Here is a 15,159-nt window from a genome sequence, read left to right as displayed (position 1 = left end):
GATATACGAAGGTTACTGGGAAGAAGGCATGTGATATGGGATCAAAAGGATCATAATAAGCTTCGCTGGGTTACGGCCCAGGGCATTTAGGCATGGTCTATGCAAATCAGTGACATTAATGACCTGTATGTCGTATATTGGATCCTGACCAGTCATAGAGGCATCCGAGTTGGATTGTAGAAGGGAGTGAATTTCCATCTGTGGATGACAGCTGGGAAATCTCTTGGGTCATTGTTGTTAAATGCTGGTATAGAGAACCAATGCTGAGTGGAGATTGTTTAGCTGGGATGAGAATACACTGTGCTCCAGTAGTATATATGTGTAACACATGAAGAGTTTGGTCTCATTGAGATTTTCTAGTATGGATTTCACCTCCTTGCCTAGCCTATCCAATATTTTTTTCCTAGGGAGCATAGAAGGGGTGTGGGAGGATAATGGAAGAAGACAGATGGTGTGTGACACTCACTGGGATGTCAGGAGTTGCTTGAATCACCTGGTAAGCAGCCAGATAAGGAGTGCAAGGATATGCCTCTTTTTGCAGGAATATCCCCATGCTCCCTGATCCCAGCTCCTGTTGACGATCTGGCCGAGACTACAGAGCTGTAACTGCATTAATTTAATTAATTCCGCCTTGCATTGTGCTTATTTATTTTCACTCCGCCTCGCGCTGCATTTATTTAATTAATTCCGCCTTGCATTGTGCTTATCTATTTTCACTCCGCCTCGCGCTGCTTTTATTTAATTAATTCCGCCTTGCATTGTGCTTATCTATTTTCACTCCGCCTCGCGCTGATATTATTTAATTAATTCCGCCTAGCATTGTGCTTATCTATTTTCACTCCGCCTCGCGCTGCTTTTATTTAATTAATTCCGCCTTGCATTGTGTTTGTTTGTTGATTTCAGCCTCGCGCTGCTTTTATTTAATTAATTCCGCCTTGCATTGTGTTTGTTTGTTGATTTCAGCCTCGCGCTGTGTTGGTTTAATAAGTTTTTCCTTTAGCCCCCGGTGCCCTGTGACCCTCCATCTTGTTGTGTGTCCCCTGGCCCGCCCCTCCTCCCTGCTACCGCCTCCCAGCTGCTGCCCCTCCCACCCACGAACAGAGTGCTCCCTACCTCCTCTGACGCGCTGTGATCACCTGGACCTCCTCCAGCACGGTCGCTCCCCCCATGCTCCCTGATCCCAGCTCCTGTTGACGATCTGGCCGAGACTACAGAGCTGTAACTGCATTTATTTAATTAATTCCGCCTTGCATTGTGCTTATCTATTTTCACTCCGCCTCGCGCTGCTTTTATTTAATGAATTCCGCCTTGCATTGTGCTTATCTATTTTCACTCCGCCTCGCGCTGATATTATTTAATTAATTCCGCCTAGCATTGTGCTTATCTATTTTCACTCCGCCTCGCGCTGATATTATTTAATTAATTCCGCCTAGCATTGTGCTTATCTATTTTCACTCCGCCTCGCGCTGCTTTTATTTAATTAATTCCGCCTTGCATTGTGTTTGTTTGTTGATTTCAGCCTCGCGCTGTGTTGGTTTAATACGTTTTTCCTTTAGCCCCCGGTGCCCTGTGACCCTCCATCTTGTTGTGTGTCCCCTGGCCCGCCCCTCCTCCCTGCTACCGCCTCCCAGCTGCTGCCCCTCCCACGCTCCGCCCCCTCCACCATCCATTTATGGCCAATGCCCCCACACGCAGCGTCCACGCGCTACGGCCTCGCCGAAGGTGCGCCAAAGGTAAGCCCGTCTACGCCCGTACACGCCCGTCTACGCCCGTCTACGCCCGTCTACGCCCGTCCGCGCCTGGACCGCGCCCAGCGCCAGACCCCCTGCCCCTCGCGCTGCCCAGCCACCCCGCATTACCTACGATGCCGCCGCCCTCCTAGCCCTTAACTCCGGTCGCGCCCCCACTTGCGTCCAAGCCGCTCCTGGACACACCCATGGACCTTTCTCCTGCTTCTCCTGCAGATTCAGCGGCACCGACAACATCTCCGCCACGACCACACCACAGATCCCCGACCCCAACCACCTACAATGCATCCTCCTCAACACCCGCTCGGTCCACAGACACGCCATTGACCTATGGAATCTACTAGACACCGTCTCTCCAGACGTCGCCTTCCTAACAGAAACATGGATGAACGCTTCCTCCGCCCCTGACATCGCCATCGCTATCCCTGATGACTATAAGATCACACGCAAGGACCGCACCGACCATACAGGAGGAGGAATCGCCATCGTCCATAAGAAATCCATCCGCATTTCCACCAGCTCCGACGCCAACCTCGCTAACTCCGAACACCTTCACTTCCAGATCCACATCGATCCCAAGACAACTCTTAGAGGCACCCTCCTCTACAGACCACCAGGACCCCGCGCAAAATTCAGTGAAGACATCACGGACTTCATCACCCCACACGCGCTCCCCTCCAAAGACTACATCCTTCTGGGAGACCTCAACTTCCACCTTGAAAAGATCAACGACCGCAACACCGCCACCCTCTTAGACAACCTCGCCAACCTCGGACTTAAACAACTGGTCACTTCCCCCACCCACATCGCAGGTCACACACTTGACCCCATCTTCACCTCCAGCAACCATGTCTCCTTCAGCCACACTACGGATCTCCTCTGGACTGACCACAGCTGCGTTCACTTCACCTACAACAAGCCAAAACCCATCATCCACCTCCAACCAACTCTACAAAGAAACTGGAACAAAATCACCACGGATCAGATCTCCACATCGCTCCTTCTAACGTCCCCAGCCCTCTCTTCTAACGCCAACGAAGCCGCCTCCAACCTCACCCTTTGGCTATCCAACACCGCTGACACCTTAGCACCACTGAAAAAACGTCAACACAAACTTGGAAACAAGAAGGCCTCATGGTTCAACGATGATCTCAAGAAGTCCAAGAAACTGTGCCGCTCCCTTGAAAAGGCCTGGAAAAAAGACCCATCCGCCAGCAACAAGGACACCTTCAAAAGCGCCACCCGTACTCACCACCAACTAATCCGAAAAGCCAAGAAAACAGCATTCAAGGACCGACTTGACAACAACGCCCACAACAGCAAGGAACTTTTCAACATCGTCAAGGAATTTTCCAACCCCTCAGCCAACTCCAACGACATCACCCCCTCTCAAACCCTCTGCGACTCCCTAGCCTCTTTTTTCCACAACAAGATTGCTGACATCCACAACAGCTTTGACAACCATTCCGGAAGCCAACCCACCCTACCATCTGCTGACCATCTTCCCCCCGTAAACACCCTTAACGCCTGGAACCCAATCTCCACTGAGGACACCACCCGCCTGATGAATTCCATCCACTCTGGATCCCCCACAGACCCATGTCCTCACTACATCTTCAACAAAGCAGACTCCGTCATAGCTCCGCACCTCCGAGACGTCATCAACTGCTCCTTCAACTCCGCTACCTTCCCAGAAGACTGGAAACACGCTGAACTCACCGCCCTTCTGAAAAAACCAACAGCAGACCCCACCGAACTCAAAAACTACCGCCCCATCTCGCTTCTTCCATTCCCGGCCAAAGTCATCGAGAAAGCCGTCAACAACCAGCTCGCCGCCTTCCTCGAAGCCAACAAATCACTCGACCCCTCACAATCTGGCTTCCGAGCCAAACACAGCACTGAGACCGCCCTCATCGCAGCAACAGACGTCATTCGAACACTACTGGACAACGGAGACACAGTCGCCCTCATCCTCCTCGACCTTTCTGCAGCCTTCGACACAGTCTGCCACAGCACCCTTCTACAACGCCTCAGAAACATCGGAATCCAAGGAAAAGCACTGGATTGGATCACCTCGTTCCTCACCGGAAGAACCCAGAGAGTCCGCCTCCCACCATTCAAGTCAGAGGCCACTGAAGTCATCTGCGGTGTACCTCAAGGATCCTCACTCAGTCCCACCCTCTTCAACGTATACATGAGCCCCCTCGCAGCCATCGCCCGCCAACACAACCTCAACATCATCTCTTACGCGGATGACACTCAACTGATCCTTTCTCTCACCAAGGACCCCAGCACCGCCAAAACTAACTTACACGAAGGAATGAAAGAAGTCGCCGAATGGATGAAACAAAGCCGTCTGAAACTGAACTCAGACAAAACAGAAGTCCTCATCTTAGGTACATCCCCCTCTGCATGGGACGACTCCTGGTGGCCGGAAGCCCTCGGAAAAGCACCCATCCCGACAGACCACGCACGGAACCTTGGCGTCATCCTGGATTCTTCACTCTCAATGAACAGACAAGTCAGCGCCGTATCCTCTTCCTGCTTTAACATTCTTCGCATGCTCAGAAAAACATTTCGCTGGATCCCCTCCGAAACAAGGAAAACAGTCACCCACGCTCTAGTCACGAGCCGACTGGACTACGGAAACACCCTCTACGCAGGTACCACCGCTAAACTCCAGAAGAAACTACAACGAATCCAAAACGCCTCAGCCAGGCTTATATTAGACATCCCACGCAACGAACACATCTCTGGTCACCTCAAAGACCTCCACTGGCTACCCGTCAATAAGAGGATCACTTTCCGACTGCTCACCCACGCACACAAATCACTCTACGACATCGGACCAGATTGCCTCAACTCCCGACTGTCCTTCTACACCCCCTCCCGCCAACTTCGCTCTTCCAGCCAAGCCAAGCCACTGTACCTCGCATCAACAAGACCACCATGGGAGGCAGATCCTTCTCATTCCTGGCTGCTAAAACATGGAACTCACTTCCCGCTTACCTTCGCCTCACCCAGAATCACCTAGCATTCAGAAAGCAGCTTAAAACGTGGATATTTGACAAATAATCCTCCTCCCCTTCCTAAGCGCCTTGAAACCCTCTGGGTATGTAGTGCGCTATACAAATCTCTTGACTTGACTTGACTTGACACTGAGGCTTGCTAGACAGACCTTAGTAATTGTGCTCTAACCCTTCAAAGGTATATGTTTGATTGGTTCACCAACGATTGGCCCTAGTATATGGTACTAGAGTACCCAGGGCTCGTAAGGTAAAGTTACCTTGTGGACTGCAGCACTTATTGTGCCATCATGAGTCAAAGCAAGACTCCCATCCTGCCATTGCTGGCTGAGCAGTTTTCAAACTGCTAACTCAACTTTACCATTTAAAGTAATGAAAAGTCCAGACATTTATTACAATACAAATGTGAACCCTCAGGCAGGTCTATCAAGCCCTAAGGTAGTGTGCTGTATATTAAAAAGTGGGACTTGTTTTCACCTGACCTAACAATAAAAAAAAACCTAATTGTTATTCTTGTTGTAATAAGCCTAGTGGTCCCATTGGCGACGACAGGGTTTAAAGCGGACAACTCAGCTGTGTTCACTTCTGAAGGAGACTACTAAAGTTGGTACTTCACGGTATCAAAAGAATCATTACATTAAGCCTGCCTGGATGACTAAGACAAAATTGAATGTAAAATGGCAAACTTTAGAATGTTGCTACTATATTGCTCCAGCTTTCCAGTGACCGCTTACGGCTGCTGGCCATAAGACAGCCTTCTGCCCTCCTGGTGAGATGAGTGAATGATTCTCAGGAAGGGACACAAAGGGTCTGCTGTTGGAAGAGGTGTGACTTCTCCCTGGCAGGAAGGCCAAACGGAGTGTGAGCCCAAAAGGCAAGCTGCACAGGGGAAGGGCAAATGGTGGACACTCACTAGAGGGGCTGCGCTTTGCTCTAGCAGACAGATTGGTCTCAAGGACTGAAAGAGGGAAACAGTTACCAAACCAGTTTTCTCTAGGTGGTCTCTTAGGTAGACATACCTCTAGGGTGGGCTAACAAGTTTGATTCGTAGAAGGAGGGGCTCTACCATCTTGGGAGTGGGCTGAATATTTAATTCTGGGATAGTTAGATGCCACACATTGCAGCAATATCGAAAAGAACAAATGATGGACGGAATGGTGAACACTGTCAAACTCTCACTCCAGTTTAGAGATCTGGGCCTAAATATATTGTTCTTTTGCTCAGTCATTCCAGTTTGGACCCAGCCATATGTAAATCAGTCTTGACCCTGCTCCCCAGGGGAACAGTTCAGCTCGAACTGCCAGGCCAGGTCCTCCCTGGATTGGAAAAAAGCATCCTAGACCAGTTTCGGGTTATCACCCCTCATCAGCCATAATAGCTTGACTCTGGTGGCATAGTGAGCACGGGACCCACGTCTGGGCATACCCATCCCAATTAGGGCAAAAATTCTGAAAAAATAAATGATGGACAGATTATTGAACAATGTTAAATACTCGCCCCCAAGTACACATTACAGGAATACATAAGCAGGTGGGAGACAGGAAGACATAACCAGGTGGGAGAGAACCTGGTAACCAATTGGCTAGTAGTCACTGCATCCCCCCAAGTTCAGGGACCCAAACCTCAGATAATCTCTGCACTGGACCCCTGTGGCTAAGTTATTTCATCATGCTCCTGGACCAAGGGGTGGCCTCGGGAAGACACCCATCAAGAGATCAGCAACCTCAGCATTCTTCAACATCTTTACCATCATGTCTCCCTTGCATCAGGACAACTCCTTTAATGTCGCAGGGGGTTCACTCATAGAAACAGGAACTGGACTGGAGAGTGCTTTGACTGTGAGGCAACTGTACTGCCATGCCTCATTGGCCTCTGGGACTTGCTCCCTGCCAGAGTCAGTCACCCAGACGCGGCCAAAGTAGTTGTATTCAAGTTTATAAAAGTTTTTCAAGTAACCGCTAGAGTTGCCAATGCTCGTTTGTGATATATTATGTACTTAATAATTTATATTTCCAGAACCCTCTACTGTTTTTTGTTCATTCTGGTATCTAACAATTCATACAAATAAGAGCTAATTTTATAAATTGGTGTTGGGTTTTCTTTGCACTGTGTTTCTTTCATATTCACCTGTTTTAGAACTTCAAAATGCTTTGCACTTGTTCTATTCACAAAGCTTGACTGCTCGAAGCCACAACAACCATTGGTTGAGCTAAGGTTTTGCAAAGGTGCCTCACTGGATGTTTGTGAGTTTATTAGGCAGTGAGTTTACACAACCACACTATATATTATTATCATACAGGTCTGTTATAGCGTTTGGCTTCCCTACCAGAGTTTCCCAGCACTTTAATAAACAATAAACAGCTTTAATCTCAAGGGGGAACAATGACAACTCTGGGCCCAGCTGATGTCACTGAGGGAAAAGCTGTATCAGTGTGTGGCACAGTTAAGAGCATGTGGGCTGGTACAACCACAGGAGCTTGAGAAGGAGTGGGGAGGGAGAATGGCGCTTTTTGCTGTATAAGGATCGCCCATGTGGAAAAGGTGCGCAAATGGAGGCTAGGGCATAGAGCAGAGGAAAAAGATATTTCCAGAGAGGGACTAGGATGTGGGGGACCCGATACAGGTATATTCCAGGTGGGATCTGTCCCGTAAGGAGGGTAGAGGATGCCATATAGAGTTGTATAAGGAGTGATCAAATGGCAAGAAGAGTCCGGGTATCGGAGAGGAGAGGGCACTGTGATTAAGGACATTTGTGGTAAGATAGAAGGATCAGGGTGGGTCAGATGAGGCAAACAAGAGGGAAGTTCAGGAATTAAATTTGCCATGGGAGAACAAAAGGGGGTTTCTGGTGACAGCACTCTAAGAGTGAAGCTGGAGGGCTACAGGGTACTCCAGAGAGACAGTGAATCAAGGATTCCCAAAGAGGGTTGAGAATGGGATAAAACTCTGAAAGGGATAGGGGAAAGCAAGTGGGAAATTTACTGTTGAACATCCAACCACAGGTGAAAGATGCTGGTGTAGAAAGCAGTGAGTAACTCAGCAGGCTGTGAAGGGTCTAACATAAAGTGTGGCTGTGAAGGATTGAGTAGAAAAGGGGGATGATTTAGGGATCTATCTTGGCAGTCATAAAGGTCATCAAGGTGAAGAAGTGATGATCGAAAATCTCTAAATTAAGGTCCGATGTTTGGATCAGAATATCTCTGTTCCTGTAGATTGAGATAAATACCTCAGCTCTGAAGAAGGGTCAGGATATTATGGAAAGTTTGAGTCCATGTCGTAATTTAATAGAGTTTGATGCATGAAAATATATATTCAGAGGTGCTCTCCAACAAGCAGAGCAGTGAATGAAGAAGACAAGGTCTCAATGAAGGCTCCTTTTTTCATACAGAAGTAGAGATCAGAGATGGCAGTCTAAGGGAGAACTTTTGAGAGCGTGTGCTTTAAGTTCTTTGCTGCCTTCTTGGAGAGGCTGGACAGATAGTTGATTTTGAAGGAGTTTGGGCAGCTCACAAAAGCCTTATGTTAGGAGTGGGTTCTTCTGGGTTGTCATGATTGAGTTGAAAAAGGTATTGTTCTATGGTTCAACTAGAGAGCATGGGAAAATTCATGCGTCTGTACTATTTATCCAGGGGAGAGAATTGTAAGGCAGTGTTTGAAAGGCTATTTGACTTTTCGTCTCAGGGGCGCTGGCTCATGTTTTTGAGTATAGGCTTTGTAAGTGGCTAAGGCCAGTGTGCCAATTAATTGGTCATATTTTAATACTTTCATTTGAAGTGCACTGTGTGAAGCGTTATTTGCGGACCTCCTTCTACGGTTTATGATAGTATTTTTTCTTTGGTCGTTTTTTTCTTAGTTCTTCTATCTATGATGATTCTTTATTTTGTTATGTTGTACTTCTCCTAAGAGGAGAAGTAATTCTTCCCTTTTAATGGACCCTGCAAGATAGAAGTCCTTCTTCTATGTCCTTTGTATATCACCTTTACCCTGGCGGTAGTACCAGACTACAGGGATTTTAAGTCTTTCTTCTGTGTTGTTGCTCGACTAGCTGCACAACATATGAAAGGAGGGTGTGGTTGCAATTAAGCGTGAGTGCAAAATCCGTTCCGCTTGCGGATTTTCGGTAAATCCGCAATCCGCGAACTCCCGCGAATTTACCGAAAATCCACGAATCCGCGAGCGGCGGATTCGGGGGGCAAAAGTTCAAGCCTTCAAGCTTGAAGTTGTTGTTGTAACTATTTTAGGATGGCGCCGGCAAGCTGCCAGCGCCATCCTAAAATAGTTACAAAGTTAGCTGCAACAGGAAGCACAGGAAGCACTAATAGATAAAATAAAGCAGGTGCTCGAGCACCTGCTTTATTTTATCTATTAGTGAAGCTAATTTAGTAACTATTTTAGGATGGCGCTGGTAGCTTGCCGGCGCCATCCTAAAATAGTTACAGGAATATGATGGATGGACAGGTCACTCAAGGGACCCCTGCGCACATCGGTGTGATTGCATAGTAACACACACATGGTCGCTGGAACTAGTTGAACCTCAAATTCAGTGGCTCATTCATCAGCCCAAAAACAATCGTGAGCGTCGTCTAGGCTGGGCAGGTGTGCCTTCTTCCCAAATCTACCGTCGAAAATCAGCTGTGATGCTGGATAGAGGCCTTTGTATCCTTGAGTTTCACGAGCGCAATCCTCGTGCTGTTCCTGTGACCAGGAGCTTCTTTCTCTTCATCTGCTGCTCTGATCGGTCTCTGACCATTTATACACACAAGAGGCACTTGAACTCACACAGATGACCCGCCCCATTAAAAAAATCCACAAAATCTGCGAATCTGCAAATTCGCGGATTTTGCGGATCCCCGAATCCGCAAATCTGCAAATTCGCGGATCGTGGATCCGCGAAATCCGCCCACCCCTAGTTGCAATGAAGGAATAAAAGGAAAGGCTGGGGTCATGCCCCAACTACAGGGGGGGAGGGGATGTAGGTTTGCCCCGGGAGGCCCTCTGTCTGTGGCAAACCCCCTCCTATTTCCTGAAACCTGCAATGCAAAAGATCTCCACTGCACCGGGTTCGATCCTGTTGTTTCTTATTGGCTCATGTTGATCATTCTAGAATGCTTTTCTGGTATGGAACAAGATGGTTCTAGAATGAAGAGCAAAAGCTGACGTTGGGAGATGGCTGTCATTTGGAGAAGCAGCTTACCTGTTAGCCGTTGCCCCTTATAATTTATGTTTATAAATAAACTGAAGTGTTTTACTCATGCACCGTTTATTTCATTTCATTTAAGACATCTAGATTGGCAACGAGTGGGTTTGAACGGAAGCAGGGTAACGGTTGCAGCATAAGTCGCAGTGCTTCAGTTGTGGGGGAAACGGTCAAGCTATTTCTTTATTGAGACAGATTGTGCAGAATTCCAAGTTGGCACTTGGTTGGGCACTTATTCGTAAAAGTGTCATATGAAGAGACGTCATCAGCCACAGAAACAGGATGTGTTACAGTGGCCATTTTGGATTGGGGGAAAGTCCAATTCCACTGCTATCAACTGTAGAAACAAAACATACTATGTTAGCAGCCATTTTTGATTGGGGAACATTTTCTACAAGATTTAATGACTCAGTGCTATTATTACACTACTTGTAACATGTTGTAATAGCAAGACAATTCAGTCATTTGGAGAAGCAGTTTACCTGTTAGCTGTTGCCACTTATATTTTATGCTTAAGTGTTTTACTGAAGCACTGTTCCGCGTTTTCATCTTCGACTGCTAGAGATCTCTCAAGAGATATCATGACTAGCTGTGCAGAGGCCTCTAGTTTGCCAAGGAGTCGCTGCAGGAAAAGCAGGGTAGGATCGTTACCCTGTGTCCCAATGCCACACGTTGCCTAGCAAAGGGAATTAGTCTCATGTCAAGTGAGCCAATGTACAATACAAGACTCATCTGTGGCAGGGCAGGCCTTCAACGTCGATGAAAAAGGTCCTATCTCCTATGAACCTCACTGATTCAGATTACAATCAAGCCCAAATCAGAGCTCCAGTGAGTTTGCAGGGCAGGGTAGTCTGCTTATGGCCCTAAGCTGCTTTGTGAGCATGTGCTGGGAGTGCTTTCTAGTCTGGGAGCCTGGTGTTCTCGTAAGTTTTTAGAGGACAAAGGCTGGACTACAGGCTCAGCCATGGGCAATATATATGTAGGACCTCTATGGATGTGGGCCACCATTTGTCCTGATTAAGTCACGCTGTGTAGTAAAGGTATGCAGCCACTGTATTTTCCATGTTCTGGGGTGGATGACAGGAGCAAGGCCAGGATATTCACGGACAGTAATCCTAGGCCACAGGTGCTTGATACAGAACTCAAGCTGTGGACCACGGTCTATTAAAGTGTCATTCACATTTTGTTTCCACCCATGAACGTATACTGTGTGGGCTAAAGGCCATTAGCTATACTGTGACAGTATTTTTCCTGATCACATGTGCACATCCACCTTAAAAATGATGCACTTCAATACCAAGAGCTGTGGATGAAGCTAGTGGGCCAAGACGTGGGATGGTTCATTTTATACTTTTTTGTTAGTATAAGCTCACCATTTTTAAATTTTGAATCTTTTAATTTCCATCGCATATTCTTGAAAAATAAATAAAGTAATAAAAACCCTACCCACCAGCCTGCAGGTCTTGTCAATGCATTTTTAAAGCAATCTATTGAATCTGGACTTACCTGCACTGAGTCACATATTCCACTACTTTCTCTGTTTTTATTCCTTTTTTGGTGGGCTATGGAAAGAAAAATACAAAAAAACCTTTTTAGAATATGTAGTAGTGCCAGCACAAGCAGTTAACAACAGTCATTATGGCTGCTACATTCACGGGCCTATTTATAACAATTTTTGTGCAACAGAATTCAAGTTAGGTGGGCAAGCAACTCAGTGGGCATAATTCTCAGGTGCTGCTACACATAACCATTGTCTGAAGACCTTTAAAACATGAGATGCAATTATGTGCCACCTAAATCTACCAGTATGTCAAATTTTCTGCAGTACTAAGATTAGGGGTTGGGCGTACTCAAGGCAGAGAAAAATATATACATTGGGAGGTCCAGCAACACAAAGATAGTCATAATTTGCTGGTTATTCACATTCATAATTTAGTAGTAATCTACATAATTTCCCACTCCATTTCAAAGTGGAGCGTTATCTTAAAAGAACTTTCTAACTTACTGGGCTTGAATCAGCCCAACTATGTTTAGACAAGAATGAGGAGCCTAGGAAGAGCCTGGTCTTTATTAATGCCTGATTTCAAGTGCCCTCCATTGAGCACCTTGTTAAATACTAATATTACTGGGTGCAATGTTTGCCCAAGTGCGCCATTCCACGTTTTCTCCTCAGAATGAGGAATACCATGCACAACCAGAGTTAGTGCAACTGTTTTGCATATACTTTGCCTCTTTTTGAGCAGTTTTTCGGTTTCACATTGTGTCAGATGTTTTCTGGTACAATGTGAAAGGTAAATAATTCAGATATTTATTAAATATTGAGAAAGTAAATGCGGGCTGTATGATGAGTTGGAAAGAGACTGCTGGAAAGTGATGCAGGTTCAAAGTATTTATGTTTTGTACAATATGCACAGAAAAAGGTTTTTGATCTAATATATAAAGGACAAAGCATATTGCAAATCACCAAAGAGTTCCATAACCATGTAAGGGAAGGTGGCCGAAGGCAGAGTTCCTTTATAAGGTTATGGAACTCTGAGGTGACTTGCAGTAGCCTTATCATGAACGATAGGGGGTAATTTATCCCATATAATACATGGTCACAACATCGTCCTGAAGAGCTCAGAAGCGGTCGCTCCCTTTACCCTGCTGCCTGCTCCTGCCTGGTATCGTTGCTCAGTGCCGCATTGCTGTGTGATTTGCCTTTGCCTTTTAATAATTATTTAACTCACTACTCTGGCTAACGCTGCAGCGCGAGGGATATTTACTAGTTCTGGGACATTTCGAAAGCCTCTGGGGGACTGCTGACACGGCGCTCACTGTTACACAGAAAGGAAAACTTTGAGGGCATTGTTTGCACGGCGCTCGATTTTCTCACGCTAATTGACATAGCGCGACCCTACTGCTAGCACAGACAGTCACCTGAGCCCCAGCCTACCTCCAGTTGCGTTTCTCCCCACGCTGCCGCCATCTTACACGTGTTGTTGTTTGTTGTTGGTGCCTCAGAGCCTGACCCCCACAGCCCGCCCCGCCTCCCTGCTGACCCTCCCTCCCACAGACTATACTGCCTGCCCTGACCCCGCTTGCGCCGTGACCGTCCTGAAGAGCTCAGAAGCGGTCGCTCCCTTTACCCTGCTGCCTGCTTCTGCCTGGTATCGTTGCTCAGTGCCGCATTGCTGTGTGATTTGCCTTTGCCTTTTAATAATTATTTAACTCACTACTCTGGCTAACGCTGCAGCGCGAGGGATATTTACTAGTTCTGGGACATTTCTAAAGCCTCTGGGGGACTGCTGACACGGCGCTCACTATTAGACAGAAAGGAAAACTTTGAGGGCATTGTTTGCATGGCGCTCGATTTTCTCACGCTAATTGATATAGCGCGACCCTACTGCTAGCACAGACAGTCACCTGAGCCCCAGCCTACCTCCAGTTGCGTTTCTCCCCACGCTGCCGCCATCTTACGCGTGTTGTTGTTTGTTGTTGGTGCCTCAGAGCCTGACCCCCACAGCCCGCCCCGCTTCCCTGCTGACCCTCCCTCGCCCCTCCCCCTCCTCCAACCATATATGACAGTAGCATTCTCGCACAGCGGTCACGCGCACCGGTCGCGCCCCAGTTGCGCCGAAGGTGCGCCAAAGGTAAGCCCGTCTACGCCCGTCCGCGCCTGGACCGCGCCCAGCGCCAGTCCCCCTGGTTCCCGTAATGCCCAGCCCACTCGCATCACTTACCCACCACCCTCCTAGCCCTTAACCCCGGCCGTTCCCCCAACTGCGTCCAAGCCGCTCCTGGACACACCCATGGACCCTTCTCTTGCAACACCTGCAAGTTCGACGGCACCAAAACCAACTCCTCATCCACCAACACCAAACAGAGACCTGACACCAACCACCTAAAATGCATCCTGCTCAACACCCGCTCGGTCCACAGACACGCCATCGACCTCTGGAATCTACTAGACACCATCTCTCCGGAAGTCGCCTTCCTAACAGAAACATGGATGAATGCCTCTTCAGCCCCAGACATCACCATTGCCATCCAGGAAGGATACAAGATCATCCGTAAGGACCGCATCAAGAAAACAGGAGGAGGCATCGCTATCGTCCATAAGAACTCCATCCGCATCTCAACCAGCTCAGACGTCAACCTTGCCAGCGCCAAAAACCTCCATTTCCAGATCCACACCGACCCCAAGACCACACTCAGAGGCACCCTCCTCTACCGGCCCCCAGGACCCCGTGCACAATTCAGTGACGACATCATTGACTTTATCACCCCACACGCCCTCCCCTCCGAGGACTACATTCTATTGGGAGACCTCAATTTTCACCTGGAAAAGAGCAATGACAGCAGCGCCACCACCCTTCTGGACAATCTCGCTGAGCTCGGACTCAAACAACTTGTCACTACCCCCACCCACATTGCAGGTCACACACTCGACCCCATCTTCACCTCCAGCAAACATGTCTCATTCAGTCACACCACAGCTCTTCATTGGACGGACTACAGATGCGTTCACTTTATCTACAATAAGACCACAATCCACAACCATCCTCAACCCACCCTGCGAAGAAATTGGAACAAAATCACCATCGACCAGATCTCCTCATCGCTTCTTCAAAACCCCCCTGCCCACTCCTCAAACCCCGACCAAGCAGCCATTAACCACACCCAATGGCTATCCAACAGCGCAGACATCCTAGCACCGTTGAAAAAACGTCAAATCAAACTAGGCTGCAAAAACGCCTCCTGGTTCAACGATGATCTTAAGAAATCTTAAGAAATCGAAAAAACTCTGTCGCTCCCTCGAGAAGACCTGGAAAAAAGACCCAAACACCAGCACCAGGGACGCCTTCAAAAACGCCACCCGCATACACCACCAACTAATCCGTTCTGCCAAGAAAGCCACATTCAAAGACCGACTAGACAACAACGCCCACAACAGCAAGGAATTATTCAACATCGTCAAAGAATTTACAAACCCATCAGCCAACTCCAACGACATCACCCCCTCCCAAGCCCTTTGCGACTCCCTAGCTTCCTTCATCCACAACAAAATCGCAGACATCCACAACAGCTTCGACAACCGACCCGGAGATCAACCCACCCAACCTTCTGCAGAACCTTCACCTACCGCCCCATCTCGCTTCTTCCATTCCCGGCCAAAGTCATCGAGAAAGCTGTCAACAACCAGCTC

The 15,159-nt window shown here is 47.9% G+C and overlaps 1 protein-coding gene across 1 annotated transcript in view; it reads right to left on the bottom strand.

Annotated features, from left to right (window-relative positions):
* PARVG (parvin gamma) overlaps positions 1–15,159 on the bottom strand; it is a 352,500-nt gene that overhangs the window by 106,776 nt on the left and 230,565 nt on the right. The window contains exon 7 of the mRNA XM_086952730.1: positions 11,478–11,533. Within this exon, the coding sequence (XP_086808856.1) occupies positions 11,478–11,533 (56 nt within the window). The remainder of the gene's footprint in view (positions 1–11,477; positions 11,534–15,159) is intronic.

Source organism: Lissotriton vulgaris, chromosome 1_2, assembly GCF_964263255.1.
Source record: "Lissotriton vulgaris chromosome 1_2, aLisVul1.2, whole genome shotgun sequence".
In the NCBI taxonomy this organism is placed as follows: domain Eukaryota; kingdom Metazoa; phylum Chordata; class Amphibia; order Caudata; family Salamandridae; genus Lissotriton; species Lissotriton vulgaris.
The sequence above is the reverse complement of the archived record's forward strand: the minus strand, read 5'-3'. Positions and strand labels throughout refer to the sequence as shown.